The sequence below is a fragment of the Coenobita brevimanus genome, chromosome 28 (assembly GCF_032717465.1).
Source record: "Coenobita brevimanus isolate Jiangsu-jjx chromosome 28, ASM3271746v2, whole genome shotgun sequence".
NCBI lineage: Eukaryota > Metazoa > Arthropoda > Malacostraca > Decapoda > Coenobitidae > Coenobita > Coenobita brevimanus.
The window spans coordinates 7,795,655-7,815,561 of NC_136981.1; the positions used below are offsets into that span (position 1 = coordinate 7,795,655).

Consider the following 19,907-nt stretch of genomic DNA (forward strand, 5'->3'; position numbering starts at 1 on the left):
AGAGATTTCCTCACTACAGTAGTTCGATCATTCATTCATTTATGAAGACTCCAACATCCTTGTGTGCATCAGTCTTGGTCACCTAATGGCTAATCACCACGCTGCTCAGTCTCTGGCAGCCTCTCGGTTCAGTCTCATGTCCCTGAGATCACACACATCCTCTTCACATATCCAAACCACCTCAGTCAACCCCTCCTCATCACAGCACAAATACATTCAGGTCCCATCCTTACTCTCAACTCTTCAATTACCATCCTAACTGCTCTCCTGCCCCCCGGCCCGTCATTTCAAGGACACGCTACACATGCATCAGTTAACATTTTTGCACATTTGAGCTTATGAATATTCTTTACTGCCCAAGTCTCACCTCCATCTATCTATCTATCTATTGCCAGACGCCTTAATCTCGTATGGGGTGGCCACAAACAGATCGCCTCCATGTTGCCCTGCTCCCAACTCACACCCCCCTCTCTCATATACCTCTCCACTCCATCCCTCCATCTCATCCTCGGCCTCCCCCTCCCTCACCCCCCTTCCACCTCAATCACATACATGCTCCTCATCAGTCTCTCACCTTCCATCCTCTCCACATGGCCAAACCACCTCAGTGTGTTCCTCTTAACACTTCCTATCACATCCACATCCACACCACAATGCTCCTTTATATCCTCATTTGTCAGTCTCTCTCTCCATGTGACTCCACAGGCTCCTTTTAAATAACTTATTACCACTGCTCTCACTCTTGACGTGTGTCCTTCCAACAACGTCCAAGCTTCACTTCCATACGTTAGAGTTGGTATCACAATACAGTACTGTCATGTAGTAACTTTTTTACTTCCATGCTCACTTCCTTGTTTCTTATCACTGCTTTCAAGGAACCAGCAACCTTTCTTCCTTGTTGTACCCTTTCAAGCATTTCACCCTCCAAACCTCCATCCTTACTCATCACACTACCCAAGTACTTAAACGTACTCACATTTTCCATTTCCTCACCATCCAACCTCACTGTTGATTCACTGACGTCACCTCTCTCAAAGACCATCACTTTACTCTTCCCTACATTCACCTTGAGATTCCGTTTCCTACACACTCCCAAACTCATCCACCAAGCCTTGCAGCTCCCCTTCGTCTTCACTCAACAACACAGTATCATATGCAAACAACAGTACAGGGAGTTTCCAAACACTACCCTCACTCACTAGGGCCATTCCAACATCCACTGCCCTACCTTGTACCTCTTTTATTACCCCATCCATGTACAGATTGAACAACCATGGAGACATGACACATCCCTGTTTCAACCCAACCTTCAAAGAGAAAAATTCACTCAGTTCACCACCCACACGTACTGCAGCCTTAGCACAATCATACATACTCATCACAGCATTCAACAACTTCCCATCTACTCCATATATTCTTAATACTTTCCACAATCCTAGTCTATCCACCCTGTCATATGCTTTCTCCAAATCCATGAAAGCCGCATACAACTTCTTTCCCTTCTCTAGAAACTTTTCCACTAAAGATCTAAGAATGAATATTTGATCTACACAGCCTCTTCCCTTCCTAAAGCCTCCCTGCTCTTCTCCAACTAATTCCTCTGTTCTTTCCCTAACTCTGTCAATAAGTATCCTACCATACACTTTTCCTATAACACTAAGAAGACAAATGCCCCTGTGATTACCACACACTTCTTTTTCCCCTTTTCCTTTGTACAAGGGAATAATTATACCTGACTTCCAATCCTCCGGGACTCTACCTTCCTCCCAGGCCAATCTGCACATCTTCCACATCCATTCTACTACTATCTCTCCCCCATGCTTCAGCATTTCACCACACACTCCATCAATTCCTGGGGCTTTCCCCAATTTGACTTTCTTCATTACTTCCACAACTTCTATCCTACTGATTTCTTCCTATCTTCTCACCTCCCTCCTTCTCCCAGCCATTCCCCAGCCACTTATACTTGTACTACTTCCATCCTCTATGTTCAAGAATTCCTTAAAGTGTTCTCTCCATCTGCTCACTTTTCCTCCCTTCTCCACTCGTAATTTACCATTTTTAACTTTCACTCCCCTGCTAACTTCACTGCCACCCTGTTTTATTCTCTTCACCTCCTTCCAGAACATTTTCTTACAGTCTCTCCACTTTACACTCAAATTCCTTCCAAGTTCCTCATTCACTCTCTTTTTTCTCTCTTACTAATCTTTTCACCTCTCTCTTCCTTTCTACATATAACTCTCTCTTCCGCCTCTCAGCTTCTTCCACGCCCCTATTTCTCATCCGTTCACTGTACGCTTTCTTCTTTTGTGCCACAGCCTGTCTCACCTCTTCATTCCATGACGCTATTCCTTGCACCCTCCTCCGTCTTCTCACCCCACACACCACCTCACATGCTGCACATATTTCTTCTGTGAGTATCCTGCACACACCTTCCACGTCCCCCATCTGCTCCAATTCATATTTACCCAATCGTTCCTCCACTTCTCTCATGTTCTGCCTTTTTCTCATCCTCTTGTAACCTTTCCACTCTCCTTGCAACTACTCCCTCCTCCCGTCCTTCCCTTCTTCTATTTCTCCATCTTACTTGGATCTTGAGTCTGGCCACCACCAAGTAGTGGTCAGAAAGTCCACTCCCCCAACCTCTATAAGCTCTTGCATCCATTACACATCTTCGCATCCTTTCATCCACACACACATAATCAGTCATGGCCTTCCTTTCATTCAGTTCACCACCCACCCTTCTCATCACTCGCCATGTATACCTGTGGATCATTTTGTGCCTGAAGATGGTATTGGCTAACACCAACCCCCTCCCGGCACAAATGTCCTCTAACGCACTGCCATTCTCATCTATCTCAGCAGGCACACCCCACTCGCCAACTGTTCCATCCACCTTCACATTCCCTTCTTTACCATTCATATCACCGATCAAAAACACTCTCTCATTCCTTCCAAACACTTCCATGCACACTTCCACATTTGTCCAGAACTCCTCTCACACTCTGCTTGGACGATCTTGCATTGGCGCATACACTCACACAATATCCCACATTTGTATTCCAACTTTCAGTCACCATACAGCATTATATCCCTAACACATACTGCATACAAAGACCCCTGAGCACAGACGGCAGCAGTTGTCACGTATGGTTAATTCAGTGAAGGATGTTTCATAACAATATTAATTTGCTTGTGGGGGGATCATTAATTATTATTATTAGAGAGAGACTAGAATTGGTAGGAGAGTTCAAATACCTGGGTACAGTGATAAAAAAGAGAGGAAAATGTGCAAAAGAAGTGGAAAGTAGAGTGACACAAGGAAGGAAGGTAGCTGGTGCTATTAAGGCCTTGTTAAGAAAAAGAGGATTGAGTGTTGCAGCTGTGCAAGGCTTACATGAAGGAGTATTAGTGCCAACTTTAACATATGGATGTGAGACTATGTGTGGCATGAAAATGAAAAGTCAAGAGTAAGAGCAGTGGAGATGGGACTGTTGAGGAATGTATGTGGAGTACAGAGAGTGGATAGGATACGAAATAATGTAGTTCTTGAAAGATGTGAAGTGAGGAAGTCAGTGGACACCAGAATCGAAGAGAGTGTACTGAGATGGTATGGTCATGTGGAAAGAGTGGATAACAACAGTGGTGAAAAGGGTATATCTGAGCGTATTTAAAGGAGAGAGGAGGCAAGGTAGGCCGAGGAGAATGTGGAGGGATATGGTGGATGAGTGTGTAAGGAAGAGAGGCAATGGGACTGACAAGAGATTGAGCTGGCTGGATGAATGTTGTGAGAAGTGCTCAGTCAGGGATTTGGCACCCCTTTTTAATGTGACACAGCATTTGGTTTGACTCTGGTGGATGCATTTATGTGAAGCTACAGAATGTGGTGAAAATTTTTTGGCATATCAGGTAGAGCCAGAATTCCAGGGGTTTGAAAGGTGAGTGAATGGTAACGTAGCCCATTTGATTGGGCAAACTTGGGCTGTCTGAATGTTGCTACTCCTCACCCTGCCCTAGGGTGGGAAAGGAGGTCCGGATGATGATGGTGATGATTATTCAATCCTTCATGAATGAATGAAAAGCAGGTTTTATTTAAATGTGTTTCATTTGAAGTATCATTTTTGCTGTACAGATACTTTAAATGAAAGCAATAATAGTATTAACCAGGAACACTTGCTTTTGACAGGCTGCTGAAAAGTACCTGAAGGCCTGTCTGCTTAAATATAACAGCAGTGTAACACTTAAGTTCTTTGGTCACAAATTATGGGCAGTGACCAATGCACTAGGGTTACAAGGAAATCAGAGAATCATGAATCTAGTAGCAGACATAGACAGGGAAGTGAGTGTGCCTGAAAGATTGAAATACCCGTCAATCCGTGGCAGCCCCTGCAGCATGGTGACACGGGGAAAGGCAAAAAGAGTGTTTGATTTAGTGAGGGGACTGAGGCATGCGCTGAATAGAGAGTTCCACGTGATATAATTCGTTTTGTTGTTTGTTTGGGATTTGTGAACAGAATGCAGAGTGCCACATAAAATAGATATACAGTATCACATTTAATAGCTCTAAGTCCTTTTCATATGTGTTAGGAATATGTAAACTGAATGCTGAGTATAATATAGAATACATTACACTGAGTCCTTTTTTTCTTCATTGGGTATACAGTATATCTTAAAAAAAAAATCAAAACTTTTTACCCAACCATCTAGTACTGTATATAACTAATTTAGGGGGCAAATTTGTTGTATAGGTGGCAATGGAATCTTAACAGGCAGCATTTCTGTATAATTATGTTTCATTCTGTATCTCTCTCTTTTTTTTTTTTTGCTGGTTCTGAACCCTACCTTCGTGTGGGGAGGAGGCCTGATGATGATGATGAACATTCTGTAAATATTGTGGAAGTAAGAGCCAAAAAAGAATGTAGAGAAAGGCAGTACAGTGACGAGGATTATCTCTGGTGAGCTCAGAGGCAGTACCCAGACAAGCCGGCCATCCATGCAGTTTTTTACCCTTTCAATTCAATGATGTTTGTAGGAATTCGTATACCAACTCTCAGGCAACACTGGGAAATCAGTCAAGGCCCTCCCACCCATCTCTCTCTCTCTTTCATTTTTCTTATTAAATCCAAGTTTATTTTTATGGAAAACTGCTGATTAAGGCCCTTGCAGGTAATCCAGAAGCTGTAGGGAAAAAAATGCCAAATATCACATAAGACAGGCTAGTACACCCATCATCTATTTCACTTTGTATTTTCATCATCATCATCTGGACCTCCTTTCCCACCCTAGGGCAGGATGAGGAGTAGCAATGTCCAGACAGCCTAAATTTGCCCAGTCCAATGAGCTATGCTTTTATTCACTCATTCAAGCCCCCATAATCCTGTCTGTATTGGATATGCCAAAAAGCTTTCATCATGATCTGCAACTTCACATAAACGTATTTAGTTTGTAATGTTCTGTTTTGCCCTGAAGTCCACAGTAACACACACACACACAAAAAAGCCAGTTGAAGTTCCATTACCTGACCCATTTTGCTCTCAATTTGTCCTAAAATTATCCTCTCCCCATCTTCAGCGTTGAGTTGTTGCCATAGACTAAAGAAACTGTGTTGTGCTAATCATGAAGAAGTGCTATGAAGAGAGTGTAGAGTATGGTAATATTATCTTTTTCTTCCACGTTTAATAAGTTGCCTGGGGACGAAAACCTGGACCAAGTTGGAGTGAAAAGTGGAAAGAAAAAAACAGTACTACAGCGCTACGTACTTTCCATAGCACTTCTTTGTGACTAGCAGCATATATGTATACAGTATTAGTGTTACTGTCTATTTACAACATTATTTAAGATGGAGAGAGGGCAGTGTTTGGCCAAGTTAGAGTAAAAGTAGTATTATTTCCCCTCAGTTTACAGGATTAGTTGTATGGAAAAAGTGGTGATATCTTGAAATACGCCTGGTTTATTTTATATATGTACCGTACTGTATAAGGATTGTATTTTTGTGGACAGAGTTTGATATCCAGGAAGATGTTTGACAAAGGAAGAAGTTTGATATGGTATAGCTTTGCTGTTGCATTCTTTCAGTGTCATGTGTGTGTGTGTGTGTGTGTGTGTGTGTGGTTTCCCAAGTGATTTTATTTTCCTTAGGAAGGACCCTGTAGGAGTTAAGGGTTAATTTCATCACCAACATAATTGCTTTTAGTTATTCTGTTTCTTGCCACCACCAGACAATTGTATTCATCCTAGGGGATATCAGACTTGGGAGGTTTGATATAGTCCTCCTTTACCTCTTCACTATGAGAGATATCCCTACTCTGAATAAGATTGTTTGGAAGTAGCAAGAGTGGTACAGTGAAAGACATCATCCATATGTAGCTATTCTGTCTCTCCATTGCTAGATGCATTTATCCCATTAGTGGTGGTCACAAACAGATCACCTCTATGTTACCCTATCTTCTACCATTTGGCTGCCCTCTCTCAAACTCACACTCCTCCCTTCTCATATATCTCTCCACTCCATCCCTCCATCTCATTCTTGATCTCCCTTTCCTCCTCTCCCCTTCCACCTCACTCACATACAATTATCTGGTCAGTCTCTCATTCTCCATCCTCTCCACAAGGCCAGACCATCTCATAGTATTTTGCTTAACACCTTTAGTCAAATCCACATCAACATCACAACGCTTCTTTGCTTCCTTACATGTTTGTCTGTTTCTCCATGAACGGATTACTCGACACAGTTACATCTCGCGGTGAAGGGTTTAAAAGCTGAGGCTTCTACTCGTAATACCTTCCATACAGGGTGTTTCCAAAGCTGAGTAAAACCATTTGAAGTTACCATGGAAAAAATCCAGATTTTTAAAAAAATGAGTGATATTTGTCGTTAGGAATATTTATTATCCAAATCCATACTGATTCCTTAAAACCAAAGAAAGATGCCAGTATTATAAAAGGATTAAGCCTTGTTATTAGGCATATTTATTATCCCTATTGATATATATATATATATATATATATATATATATATATATATATATACAGTATATATATATATATATATATATATATATATATATATATATATATATATATATATATATATATATATATATATATATATATATATATATATATGTATGTACAATGTGTACATATATGTATATATATATTTTTTACATAACCAGAAAGTAAGCATTAAGTTTTTGTTTTAGTATTGTGGGTAGTGGAGGTTTGCCTGTGTGTGTTATTAGATATGAGATAATATGGATTGGCTTTACTGTTATGAAACCTAGGCCAGTGTGCATTTCCTTGCTCATCTCCTGTCTCTCCCTATTTCTTTTCTCCTCCTCCTCCTTTGCTCTTTCCCAATTCATCTCTTCATCCTCACTTCTATCTGTTTATTATTTCTCCTTCCTTCACTGGTTATCTTTCCTCCTTTTCCCTCCACCTTCTCCTGTCTTATCTTTTTTTCCCTCCCTCTCTAATTTTGTCTCTTCTCTACCTCATTATGTTTTATTTCTTCTCTCCTCCCCTCCATATTTATCTTTCCTCCCTACCCAGTCAGTCTGTTTTCTCCTCTGTTTTCCTGGTTCTTTCCTTTTCCTGTTATTTCTCCTTACCCTCCAATTTCCTCTTTCCTTCAGCCCATTTATACCTCCCTACACTCCTGTTTTCCCTATTCCCTGTTTATCCCTCTTTCTTACCCTCCTGTTATCTGGCCTTCCCTTATTTATTCCTCCCCTTCTTTCTCTGTTTTCTCTCCTCTCCTCCTCTGTAAACCTCTCAGCCAGATGACTGTTATATTTGTGCAACTTAAGAAAAAAGTATTTAGCTCAGAAGAAACCATACGATCTTAAGGGGATATATTCATCTTTCTTTGGCCTTTACTAATGTGCCTCTTCATTAAGCTGAAGAGAATCATATAGTAGTGGCCAAGATTTCATATAAAAAGGTAATGTTGGGGTGAGGGGCTTTACTTCACCTTTTCTCTCCTATGGCCCTCCCTCTCCCAACGCTCAGCCTATACCCATCCCTCCCTCTCCCAACCCTCAGCCCATATCCCTCCCTCCCTCTCCCAGCCCTCGGCCCATATTCTCATCAGTTAAGGAAGCTCCCAAAGACCATATTCCTAAGTGATTTATTTTGCTTATTACACCTTGCTGTCCTATTCTGTGATACATACGTCCTCCTAACATTGCCATTCTCTGCATAAATAATGTACAGTATGACATTAATCAGCAAGAAACAAAAATAAATTGCCAAAGAAGAAGTGCTAGGCAGCTTTCTTACCCTATGGGAGTATGGGCCCATATTTCTCCCACCTTCATTTTTTTTTCCCCCCTCAACCCATCTTTATGTTGAGAAGAGGGTCAGATTTTTTTTTCTGCAGTTGTTTTAGGATGCATATTATTTCTGTCGAAAACATGTTTTTTATTGATAAAGGAGTAAAGTCTTAGGTTATATATGGTTCCTAGTGGTACAAGAGTTCAGTGTTAAGATACAGTATAGTTGTGTTGTTAGTGATTGAGGATTTAAGTTTTAGAATATTGTACCTGTGTTCTTAAAAACACATGGTGGTCTAGTAGGTTAAGGTGCTTAACCATGTGTAGCCGGTAGTTCACCGGGGTCTTATTATGAGGGGCTGAGTGAGGTTTACTGTTCACATAATACTGCTTAAGAAATTACTCTGCTGCTGACATAATGCTGCTCAAGAAGATACTCTGTTGCTGACATAATGCTGCTTAAAAAGATACTCCTTTGCTGACATAATGCTGCTCAAAAAGATACTCTGCTGCTGACAATGCTGCTCAAGAAGATACTCTGCTGCTGACATAATGCTGCTCAAAAAGATACTCCTTTGCTGACATCATGCTGCTCAAAAAGATACTCTGCTGCTGACATAATGATGCTCAAGAAGATACTCTGCTGCTGACATAATGATGCTCAAGAAGATACTCTGCTGCTGACATAATGATGCTCAAGAAGATACTCTGCTGCTGACATAATGATGCTCAAGAAGATACTCTGTTGCTGACATAATGCTGCTCAAAAAGATACTCCTTTGCTGACATCATGCTGCTCAAAAAGATACTCTGCTGCTGACATAATGATGCTCAAGAAGATACTCTGCTGCTGACATAATGCTGCTCAAGAAGATACTCTGCTGCTGACATAATGCTGCTCAAGAAGATAATCTGCTGCTGACATAATGATGCTCAAGAAGATACTCTGCTGCTGACATAATGCTGCTCAAGGAAGACTAACTGGATATGTTTGCCTTAAATGCTGTACCAAGATTTAAGTAGTCTAGCTGAGCCCCCTAGCCCCCTGTGCTCCTCACTGGGAGTAGGTAATGGATGCATGGAAAGGAAGTGAATAACATTGCACTATTTTTATTTATATTTGTCAGAATACTGTATGTACCATATTCCAATTATGCTTTTCCATATTTACCTCTTAAATCCATTATTCATTCAATTTTATTGTCTTTCTTCCTTGGTAATTCTGGTGAACCTGTCTGTCTACAGCCAGATGCCTTAATCCCACAGGGGGTGGCCACAAACAAATCGCCACAGGAAATGGGTTCCATTCGTAACAGAGTACAGTAACTTATAGGCAAGTGTGATACATTAGTGGCTTGATTGGTAGAGAGGTGGCCTGCAGTCCTACCGGACCCAGGTTCAAATCCCAGCTGGGGCAGGGAACAGTTTAAGGATTTGAACTTCCTAAAATCAGACTTTACTGATCTACCAGAAGACCCGCCAACATGTCGTAAAAATACCCCTGCTAATACCAATATACCAGTCCTGTATGAGACAGCCTTAGCATGTATTCAATATGGATGGTGGGTGTTAGCGCCGAAATGGTGACATGTAGAGGTGTATGGTATGTAGGAGGACTACAGGGCCTTGAAAGCAGGCTGTGAAGCCTATGCCCAGAGTCGAACACACACACACACAAAAACTGTACCCAAGTGCCAGTGTGACTGATATGTGATTGGGGTTCCTTTGGTGATAACCAGTACAAACTTCACGTGATCTGATCAGTGTTCCTATACATTTTTTTTTTTTTTTTAATAAGCCAAATATATCCTAATTTTAATAAAAGGATAGCAATAAACCAGATTCACCTGGATACTCTTTATTTACAGCTTTAAAGGCTGTCCACATTGGTTCTCAGTGAGTTCCCCTCTTTCCTTAATGACACCCACTTCCCTCCTGTGAACCTAAGATGAGGCACCAGAGTTGGGTGAGAAAAGATAAGATACTTTCTGTAACACATGGCAGTATTCATATCTCAACCTCCTTGAAATAATCCCTGTTTACACAATCATCTAATAATTGTCTGACACAAACCTCAAACTAACCTTGTTAATCATAACCTCACTTATTTATATAAACAGCAATAATCCAATCAACTTCTGGTGACTTATGGTACTAATGCCTGTTATATCTATCATATCCAACAGAGCCAGTTTGATGACTCAGGTTAAAAATGGGTGCCAAACCTGTAATATTTATCATATCTGACAGAGTCAATTTGATGACTCAGGTTAAAAATGGGTGCCAAACCCTGGTCATACACTCCTTCACACAAAATTCATCCAACCAGCTCAATATTTTGTCAGTTCTTTATCCTGAAAGCTTCCGTACCTCTCTCACACACTCATATCCACCTACTTGGCATACCATGCCTCCTTGCACCTTCAAACTCAGGTAAACCATTCTATCAACATGACCTTGCCATAAAAGCACACTCAATTCAACACTGGTGTCCTATTCCACATCTTTCATGTATCACATTATTCATTATCCTATCCACTCCAGATATTCCTCAAGTCTCATCTACAGTGCTCTTACTATTGACTTTTAATTTTTTGTTTCCCAACCATATGTTAGAGTACACTTTCATTCTGTTAGGAATACAACTGAAGTAGTTATGTTGCATGAGGGCTGCTACCACAGTGTACCCAACTTGCCCTCCACACTGTCAACAGTCTTGACCACCATGGCACGCAACGTCTCATGTAGCTCATCTATGCTTCTGTTGGCATCTATAACCTGTGGGAGAGGTTGATAATCAATATCACCGAGACTCTACTCTTCTTCACTTTAATTTGACCTAAATTTGCCATCTCTTCTTCCAGAATGCTGGGCATATGATGCTAGTTACAAAGAAGTGCAATGGAAAAGATGAAGAGCCATAATATTGTCTTTTGATCTCACTTGTGCAATAAACTGCAAGAAAATAAGCAACCTCCAGTCTAGTGCAGTTTGTTAATTCTCATTTACGGTAGCTTTATTATTACCTCTCAGGTGCATATTAATAACTCCCAGATCAGTAATATCACCTAATGTGCAACCCATCATTTGATATTATGCACTCTGACCCACCAGACCCTAATTGCCACTGAAAAAATAAATAAATAAAAATAAACAACAGTAACAATAATAATCATCATCTAATCCTGTGTTGCCCCATGAGGAGCATAGGGGCCCTGAGCTGGGCAAGTTCATCCTGACATTTAATGCAGTGACCAGCCTCACTCATACGTGAGTGGCATTATGTGAGCAATAAACCCCAACTGCCCCTTGGATATAAACCGACACGGCTCAATCTGGCTAGAGTGCCTTAATTACCTATTAAACCACCAGGCACCATAGATTGGTTATATGGTAACCACCCATTACAGTAAATGGTTTCCTGGTGTACAGGAAACCATTTGGCCTGTCACTCAGTGTAAAGTCACCCGCAGACAGAAGGAAGAGAGAGGAAAATGCAGCCATCTAAGAGCAGCACTACATCACGTGAGTGGAATAACAACAATAATGTTAATAATAAAAAAGCATGCACACCTTCCAGTAATCATCCACAAGTCTATGGTAGTTTTCCCTGACCCTGGCCTGGAACTGTTTGGTCTCATAGCGTTCAGTGCCGTAACCACCTCGCTCCTCAGCCTGTGCAGGAGTCAGGTCCAGGAACAACACAAGATCAGGTCGCGGCAGCCCAGAGTCACTCCCTTTACACCACTCTAAACTCATATCCTGAAGAAAGAAAAAATAAAGAAGTAGTTAGATAGGATGCAAGAATGGGGCTTAAACTAAGAAGGGAATAAAGTGAGAGTATTAAACATGTGAAGAGACAAGTAGGGGAGAAAAAAAAAATGTTAAATGATGACGAGCAGTGGTAATAAACTTAGTTCGGTTTGTTGGTGTTCAGGGAAGAATGTGGTAGAGGTACAGGTGACAATTTAAATGCACTTGGCGAAAGCACCCCTGAAGTGCAGGAGATAATGGAGGTTGTTCAATAGGTCTCTCCTATAACCTATAGAGTAAGGTCCCTCTCACGGTAACTGTCTGGACTGCATTGCCGAGCCCAAAGTCCCTAGGCTCTGTCTGGGTCAATACTGTGTTGAATGATGGGTAAGTTCCAAGAAGAGTGGAAAAAAACGTCACTGGATTGAAAGAGTTATGACATAAAGGATGTCTGTAAAACTAACTGGTTTGGCAGCTGAGAAGGCGACCCCAGAGAAAGCATAGCGGTCAATGACAACAGTGATGCCTGCCTGGAGGTGTGATTGTATCAGGGGCAATTGTTCCCATCTGGAGAAAGAAAGGAAATATATATATATAATATTACTAGCACCATCATCATAAACCATATCACTATCATTATAAACTTTATTAGTATCATCATCACAAATATTATCATCATAATCTTATCACTACCATTGTGGTGCTTCCGAAGATGTACCATAGTTCTCATTACCTTCAAAGACTTTATTCAGCTTAGTAGAAACCTCAGACTAGTTGGATAAACCTAATCTGTACTATGAGGGGGAATGGATCATAAATGTGTAGAAGAATCTGAGTTAAGTCGGGGAATGGGTTATAAATATGTTGGAGAATCTGAGATATGGGAAGGATTTTCTCGTAAATTTATTGGAGAATCAGTCACGAGGGGGAATCAGGTGTAATTGTGTAGGAGAATATTAGTTATGAGGGGAAATAGATTGTAAATGTGTAGGACCCAAACCTATTGGCAGAGAAGAGGAGGTGGATGGCTCTGTCATCAAGGTTACAGTCCTTGCTCAAATAGCTGTTGATGATGCCACCGATGTGGGTGCTGCGCTCTGCAATGGTCATCATCATCATTGTAAGACAGTAGTCATCATCATCACCATCATACAGTAGAAGAGTATTCATCATCATTATAGAGATACAGTACCATTATAATCATCACCACCAACATCACAGTACTAGTCATTGCCATCAGATAATGGTCATCATTATTATACGGTCTCATTACATGTGATAATATACATACAGTATCTTACAACAGATTTACTGTACTTGAATGGTGGTAGGTGGTGGCAACCATCATCCACCTACTTGATGTAGTGCTGCCTACATCCTTAACCTTTATCATTCATTTTGACTTCCCTCCTCTCTTCCCGATTCTCCCGTCCACCCTGTCACTTTTTATTACTCTTCTCTCCACTTCAAGTTGCTCTTCTTATACAAAGGCACGTGTTTGTGTGATGTGTGTGACTCACCAGGAAAGCGCATGAGAACAGCCTGTCTTCCACTCTCTGACAGATAATCCACCAGCTTCTTGGCCTGTGTTGTCTTGCCTGTTCTGTCACAGCCCTCCACAACAATCAGTGCTCCTCTCTGCCCATCACTTCCATTCTTGTTGCTCTTCCCTTCCTCGATAATCAGCTGTCCTCTCCGTCCAACTTCTCCACTACTGTTTCCCTCTGACTCCTCACTCTTCCTTATTAGACAGTCAGTTCCCATTGTGTTAAACTTATCAAGCTGGGTTCTGAAAAAGTAAAAGATGAGTATTAACTTTATCCACTTTAACTTGGCAGCTTATTTCCTGCATTCAGCAGATCAATATGAAGATGGTACGGCCCTACATCCTTCCTATTGCACTTTTTCATAATTAACACCACATTCTAGTGTTAATCTTGTTATAACTGACAGAACAGCATCCATGATACTATTCTCATATATGGTGCCTCTTCTTAGTCACCTCCTACTCTTCCCCTTCCCGTCTCCAATATACAGTACTGTCCCACTCTGCCTCACATTCTCAGTCACCACTCCTCCTCTTCCTGGTAATCTTTTGCTTACTGGTACAGGCAAATAAAGTAGATGGAGCTTTGTGTCTTTATGAATTATTTTCATCAGCAGTAACTAGTTTGTGCAGAATGTAATAATAAGTGATGGTCAAAGCCCCCCAGTTAGTCTGGTTAGCCTAGGCATTGAAACATTTGGTATGGTTTGGCCTGGTGAGGTTTGATTACTGTAATGATTTAATAATGCCAGTTTATTCATCTCTGGATTTCGTTACTAAACCACCATTATAAAGCAGTACTCACATGTACTCTAACCAAATCAGACCAACCAACCTCATCTGGCCTTACTAGCTGGGGAAGACCCCCACCAATATTAATTTTTGAGGGAAATGACATTAAGGTGACTTGTTGCTATGGTGCTGATGAAAAGAATGCATAGAAAAAACAAAAATCTGTCCATTGTACAGCATTTGCTTGTAAGTATAAATAAATAAGTAGATAAAACTAACTGTTTGAAACTACAAATCTGCCAAAAACTGAGGTACTGTACTGCTGGAATAGCCAACTGTCTTATTTACTGTAAAATACTCTGAAATCCTTACAACTCACAGCAGTAAGGGAGCTCGCAGCCTCACCAGTAGCAGTGGGTTGGGTATTCCAAGCCTCAGCATCAATTACTAATGCACTGATAATACAAGGTTACAAGCCCTCACCAACCTGTAGGAAATGATCTGAACTGTCAACACGATAAATATTTATCTCGGGTAAGTCTCTTGATTTATTGTTTAGCTCCATTTATCTTATTTTCCACAATTTTCTGCTTTTAGCAAGAAACAACATTTCAAATAATTTTGTTCCTATTCTCCACAGCTAAATGCTTGTAATTTTGTAAATTTTACTTTCGCTGTTATATCCTGTGCAGTGCAGTACTACTTCTGTTCCACAATGTTTATATTTTGAATCTATTTTTTTATTATTTTGTAAAAGAATTTGTTCTTGCTCTACATAAGAGGACAGACAGTGGATGGCTGTCAGGTACTAATTTTTTTTCAGTCTATTTCTTCCACTCTTTGTAAATCTTCAAGTTTGTCTTACATCTCATGTCCAAGATTTTTGTTTTCTCTTTCATTATTCCTTTTTCAAACCTTTCTATCTCCCTATTACTAATGTCTCTTGTCTCCACATATTTATTTGTCACTTTTGCCCTAGGCTACTCATATTTTGTCTTCTTATTATCTCTAAGACAGTTTTTCAATAATTTTCACCATTTACTATGCTTTTGATGTGCTGTAAATCTTCCTTCTATTAGTCTTCATTTTAATTGGGAGGCTCCCACGCCTCCTCTGAGTGTAGAATAAGTGGCAAATTTGGGGGCTCCTAATAACTGTCTATACTGTAAATACTGTTTTCAGTTCTTTGTAGTTTTTCTAAGTCCATTTAATTTCATTCACATAATTTACAGTACAGTAGCTAGAAGGGCAACATTGTCCGAATATGTTTTACTATTTTCTTTTTTTCCAGCTTCTTGCAAAGACTGAATAGGTCAGTTTGTGACTTTCTATGCCTTTTAAATAAAAGCTGGAAGACAGGTCTTTCTCTCAGACAGGAAAGCATCCACTCTTATCTTCCTTACACCAGAATGGGACTCCAGCCAACCATCCTCCTACACACTGATCTGCCTCATGTATGTATCAGCAACCTACTGGAATGAGTACAGTAGTCTGCTAAGCTTACTTGGTGGCTAGAATCTAAGGGCCTTCTGCCCGAGGCCCACAGTGGACTTCACCCAAGGAAGGGAACAGTTGACATCCAGCTACAGTTACACCACATCCATACCACCTATCATGATAGTTTCTGCTTGCTGACTTCAGAGACAGTGCCTTGGATTTCATCCCCCACAAAGCAATCATCAACAAGCTCAGATGCTTAGGAGTCACAGGAGTGATCCTGCTGTGGTTCTGCGACTTCCTTTAGGGCCACACCTGTCAGTTATAGTCACATCGCCAAACTTACCGTTATCTAATTTAATCAAAACCATAACGTTGGTTTCAGCATGTATAACCGTGATTCTATCATAATGTACTATTGGGGATGCACTTGCCTAAATGAAGGATTTTCTTCCTACTCAAAGATGCACTTTACTGTACACCCATTTACAGTGTCTGAATTAATCCGGTGGCAATTTTTTCTAAATATTTAACAGGTGGTCCCACATCTTGAAAATGGGAGAAATGGAATTCCCCCGAGCTAGACCCCGTATTGGATCATGTAGCCCCGCTAGCTTACAGGAGCGCGTAAGGAGCGCGCTACCACTCCCGGGTCCCTGACATGGCAGTCCCGGGCGAGGCTTGCTCGAGCTTGATGCTCTACCATTGAGCCACCGTGCCCCCCCCAACATCTTAAAGTATGCCTAACTTTGTACTTCTCCACGGGTTTGCCCCACAGACCTATGGTTGACCTTTAATCACCACAAGAAAAATACATCTCTAAGGTACTTGGGGTCAGTGGTTCCTTGCTAACTTGGATCTCTGACTTCCTGTCTGGCCGCACCATGCAAGTGTCTGTGTCTGGCTGCGCCAGTTCCTCAAGGAATGTTCTCAGTGGAGTTCCCCAGGGATCGGTTCTAGGCCCCTTGCTATTTCTGGTATATATAAACTTTCTACCCGCATACATACGCTCCAAATGTAAATTCTTTGCTGATGACATGAAGATTTACCTTAAGTTGCGCCAAAACACTTGTTCCACATTAGCTGCAGACATAAGTACATGCCAGAAGGGCATTGATATGGTCTACAATGTCGCTGAGTCCTGGGGTTTACGTTTTAATCTTGACAAGTGTACTGTTCTGCGATGTCAGAGAGGTCCAGTAGACTGGAATTCTATTGGCGCACTTCAGTACTATCACATGAACAACACCAGGCTCTCCGTAGAAACTACACACAAAGACCTAGGTATCTTGGTTGACAGTTCACTAAAATTTCATTCGCACATAAGAAATACGGTAAAAAAGGCAGCAGGCCTGTCAAATAATTTACTTAGGTCCACCCTCTGTCGAGACCGAGATTTTATGTTGACTTTATACAAATCCCACATCAGACCCATCATGGAGTTTGGCTCCACTGTATGGAACACAGGCTACCACGGAGATCAGAGGCTCCTGGAGTCTGTACAGCGCAGATGGACTAAGCAAATCAATGGCCTGTCTGAACTCAGCTATGCTGACCGTCTGAAAAACCTGGGCCTGTATTCTGTAAAAGGGAGACTGATCAGAGCTGACCTCATTAAATGCTGGAAAATCTTCCATCGCCAGTCCCCAATTGCACCGCCTGAGCTCTTTTCTCTTCCTTCATTAACTCACACCAGGGGCCATAGATTCAAGGTGGCCAAGCCCCGCACTTCAGTTGAGTGTAGACGCAGGTTTTTCAGCATCAGATGTATAGACCTCTGGAACTCTCTTTCAGATGATGCTGTTAGTGCTGACTCAGTTGCATCATTTAAAAAGTCCCTCCACTCACAACTAGGTCACATCCTGTTCGACTATATAGAATAACTACGACTCTTAATTCGAAGTCCTTCAAGTAGTGCAACTACCGTGCATATGGCACAAAACTCAGCCTCTAATCACTAGTCTATTCTGATGATGATGTATATAGGAAACGAGGCTGGCGTGCCAGCAGGTATGGGCTGCCCTACTTCTTGTAATGCAGATTCCTACCGAGCCATACTGTTAATTGTAGTAGGGTAGCCAACCAGGTGAGTACTGTTGCATGTTGAATTGTTCTTTGTTCACCTGAAACTGGATGTGAACCCAAGTTTTATATCCTTCACATCCAAGCCATTTGATGTGACTCATTACGTGTTCCACAGTCGTCTTTACATAAATCTTTATAGAATGTGGAAGAACATAAATAAATAATTGTACTCAATTATTTCGGAGCAAAGCGACAACCACCCCACCGTTCGCCAGCGTCGCGAGGGAATACGCTAATTTTCTGTTTACATTTGAGGGTTTGAATTTTGAATGATTGACTTTTCGGTTTGTCGTACGTTTCGGTTCACTGTTTTCTTTTTACGCTATTTCCTGTATATCTTTAGCAGTAACACACGAATGGGAAAAATACTAGGCTGGTAGGTGGGTTTGGAGTATCACACAGGATACTAACAGGAGTCTGGGTCTGGGGGGGGCAATACACAACGTTTACAGTTCTTGCACGAGAGGCTATTTTCCAGTAGGGAGGCAAAATATATGTTTTACTAGTTCAGGGGAATTTGCTATGACAATGACTCTGGTTCCAGTTTCACGATAGTTATACGAGTCATGTCAGTTTTCTGTTAAGGTGGATGGACACGGACACAGAGTTATAATAGTGAAACCGAGTGTTTGCTTCTCGTCTTACATACAGTAGAATAGATATGCTCTGTTTCAGGTGTTTTTCCTTACGTCACGGAATCCCACTTTTCACTTATACTGAACAGCTGGCCTCCTATAGTCAGTCTGTAAGAGTCATATGTCACTGTCACTGTTAGGGAAGGTCACTGATCCGGCAAAGGGGAAAGCCCGTGTCAACAAATATGCGACTCAAGGGCCGACTACAACTGACAGGTGTGGCCCTAAAGGAAGTCGCAGAACCACAGCAGGATCATTCCTGTGACTCCTAAGCATCTGAGCTTGTGGATGATTGCTTGTGTGTGACAGGGGCTGAAGGGGACGGCCTGGGGTAGGTAGAGTCCCTTCAGGAGTCCCTTCGTCCCGCGACCATGGGACCACTCGCAGGGGCGTTCTCTCATCGAGGGTTTGGGCTGGGTGTGGTAAAGGACCCCTGACTGTCGAGGCTGGGGACTGGGGTCTGGCCTTTGGGGCTTGGGCCAAGCAGATCCTGGAAGCACTGCCTCAGGCGCCTGATGGAGGAAGGGTGCTGCCTTCATCGGGGAGGGGCGAGGTCTCACTCCGGGATCCTGGGGGCGCCCTCAGAGGCCCATTGACTGCAGTCTCCTTCCTGTGGCGTCGCTCCCAGCCGGAACCCGTCAGGTGGAGGTCCTCCTTGGGGGCTGACTGAATGGAGAAGAGCCCCCGAGATAACACCGGGCCTCTCCACCAGTCCTTGGGACAGAAGTCCTCCTCCTGGAGGTTGCCTCGGTCTGGGTGAACAGAGGGACGGCCTGCGCTCCTGCTAGTAGGCAAGGCTGACTGCAGATCACCCTCGTGTCATGGAGTCACAGGGGGCGAGGGGCTTTGGTGTCCCTCCTCAGTGCGGCTATGGGCCATCACAGGGTTCCCATAGGCAACATACAGAGAGCGGCTATGGGCCGTCCCTGTGCTGTCGGTGAGGCTTTGGGCTGCCACTGGGGCCTGACTCCCTGACAGGAACACAGACGAAGCGCGACTATGGGCTGTTGCTGAAGTCCTGTATGGAAAGCGACTTGCAGACGAGGAGTGGCTATGGGCCATCTCCCGCATATGGGCGTGGCTATTGGCCATCGCCTGTGTCATGCCCTCTGAGGCAACTGCAGAAGGAGAGGAGGCGTACCTGCCTCTCCCCGGCGTGGCTATGGGCCGTCACTGTGTAATGGGGTGTATAAAAGCCCGCGTTGCTTAGAAGCAAAGTGGGGGTCCTCTCTTTGGCTCAGTGGTACCATGTGCACGTATTAAGCGTGAGGGCCCGAGTTCAAATCCCAGTCAGACCAGTGATTAATTTGTTAAGTTTCAGTTCGGTCCTTTACATTGGTTGGCAGCGGTGTGGGATGTGAGGTGGGGCTTGGTTGGGAATTTGATGTTGGTCCTTGGTTAGCTGACAGCATCCCTGCCCTTACATCCCGGGGATGGGCTGTTTCA

General features: G+C 42.4%; 1 protein-coding gene across 2 annotated transcripts; it reads right to left on the minus strand.

Moving 5' to 3' along the window:
- Positions 1–10,148: 10,148 nt before the first annotated feature.
- Positions 10,149–18,075, minus strand: LOC145394716 (thymidylate kinase-like). 2 transcript variants are annotated; one of them, XM_080268497.1, is made up of 6 exons: positions 18,032–18,075; positions 13,547–13,815; positions 13,027–13,123; positions 12,491–12,593; positions 11,847–12,035; positions 10,149–11,051 (listed from the first exon to the last, which is right to left on the minus strand). In XM_080268497.1, the coding sequence occupies exons 2-6, from the start codon at positions 13,788–13,790 to the stop codon at positions 10,947–10,949; spliced, it is 738 nt and encodes a 245-aa protein (XP_080124623.1). In that variant the 5' UTR covers positions 13,791–13,815; positions 18,032–18,075; the 3' UTR covers positions 10,149–10,946. The 2 variants fall into 2 exon arrangements, with proteins under 2 accessions (XP_080124623.1, XP_080124622.1); XM_080268496.1 differs by lacking the exon at positions 18,032–18,075 and adding an exon at positions 14,684–14,766.
- Positions 18,076–19,907: the final 1,832 nt, after the last annotated feature.

Coding starts and splice junctions, on each gene's coding strand:
- LOC145394716 (XM_080268496.1), bottom strand. CDS start 14,745: ATGCTGAGGCTTGGAATACCCAACCCACTGCTACTGGTGAGGCTGCGA. Junction 13,816..14,683: donor CTGCGAGCTCCCTTACTGCT/GTGAGTTGTAAG, acceptor TTACTTTTTCAG/AACCCAGCTTGATAAGTTTA. Junction 12,594..13,026: donor CTCCTCTTCTCTGCCAATAG/GTTTGGGTCCTA, acceptor TTCTTTCTCCAG/ATGGGAACAATTGCCCCTGA.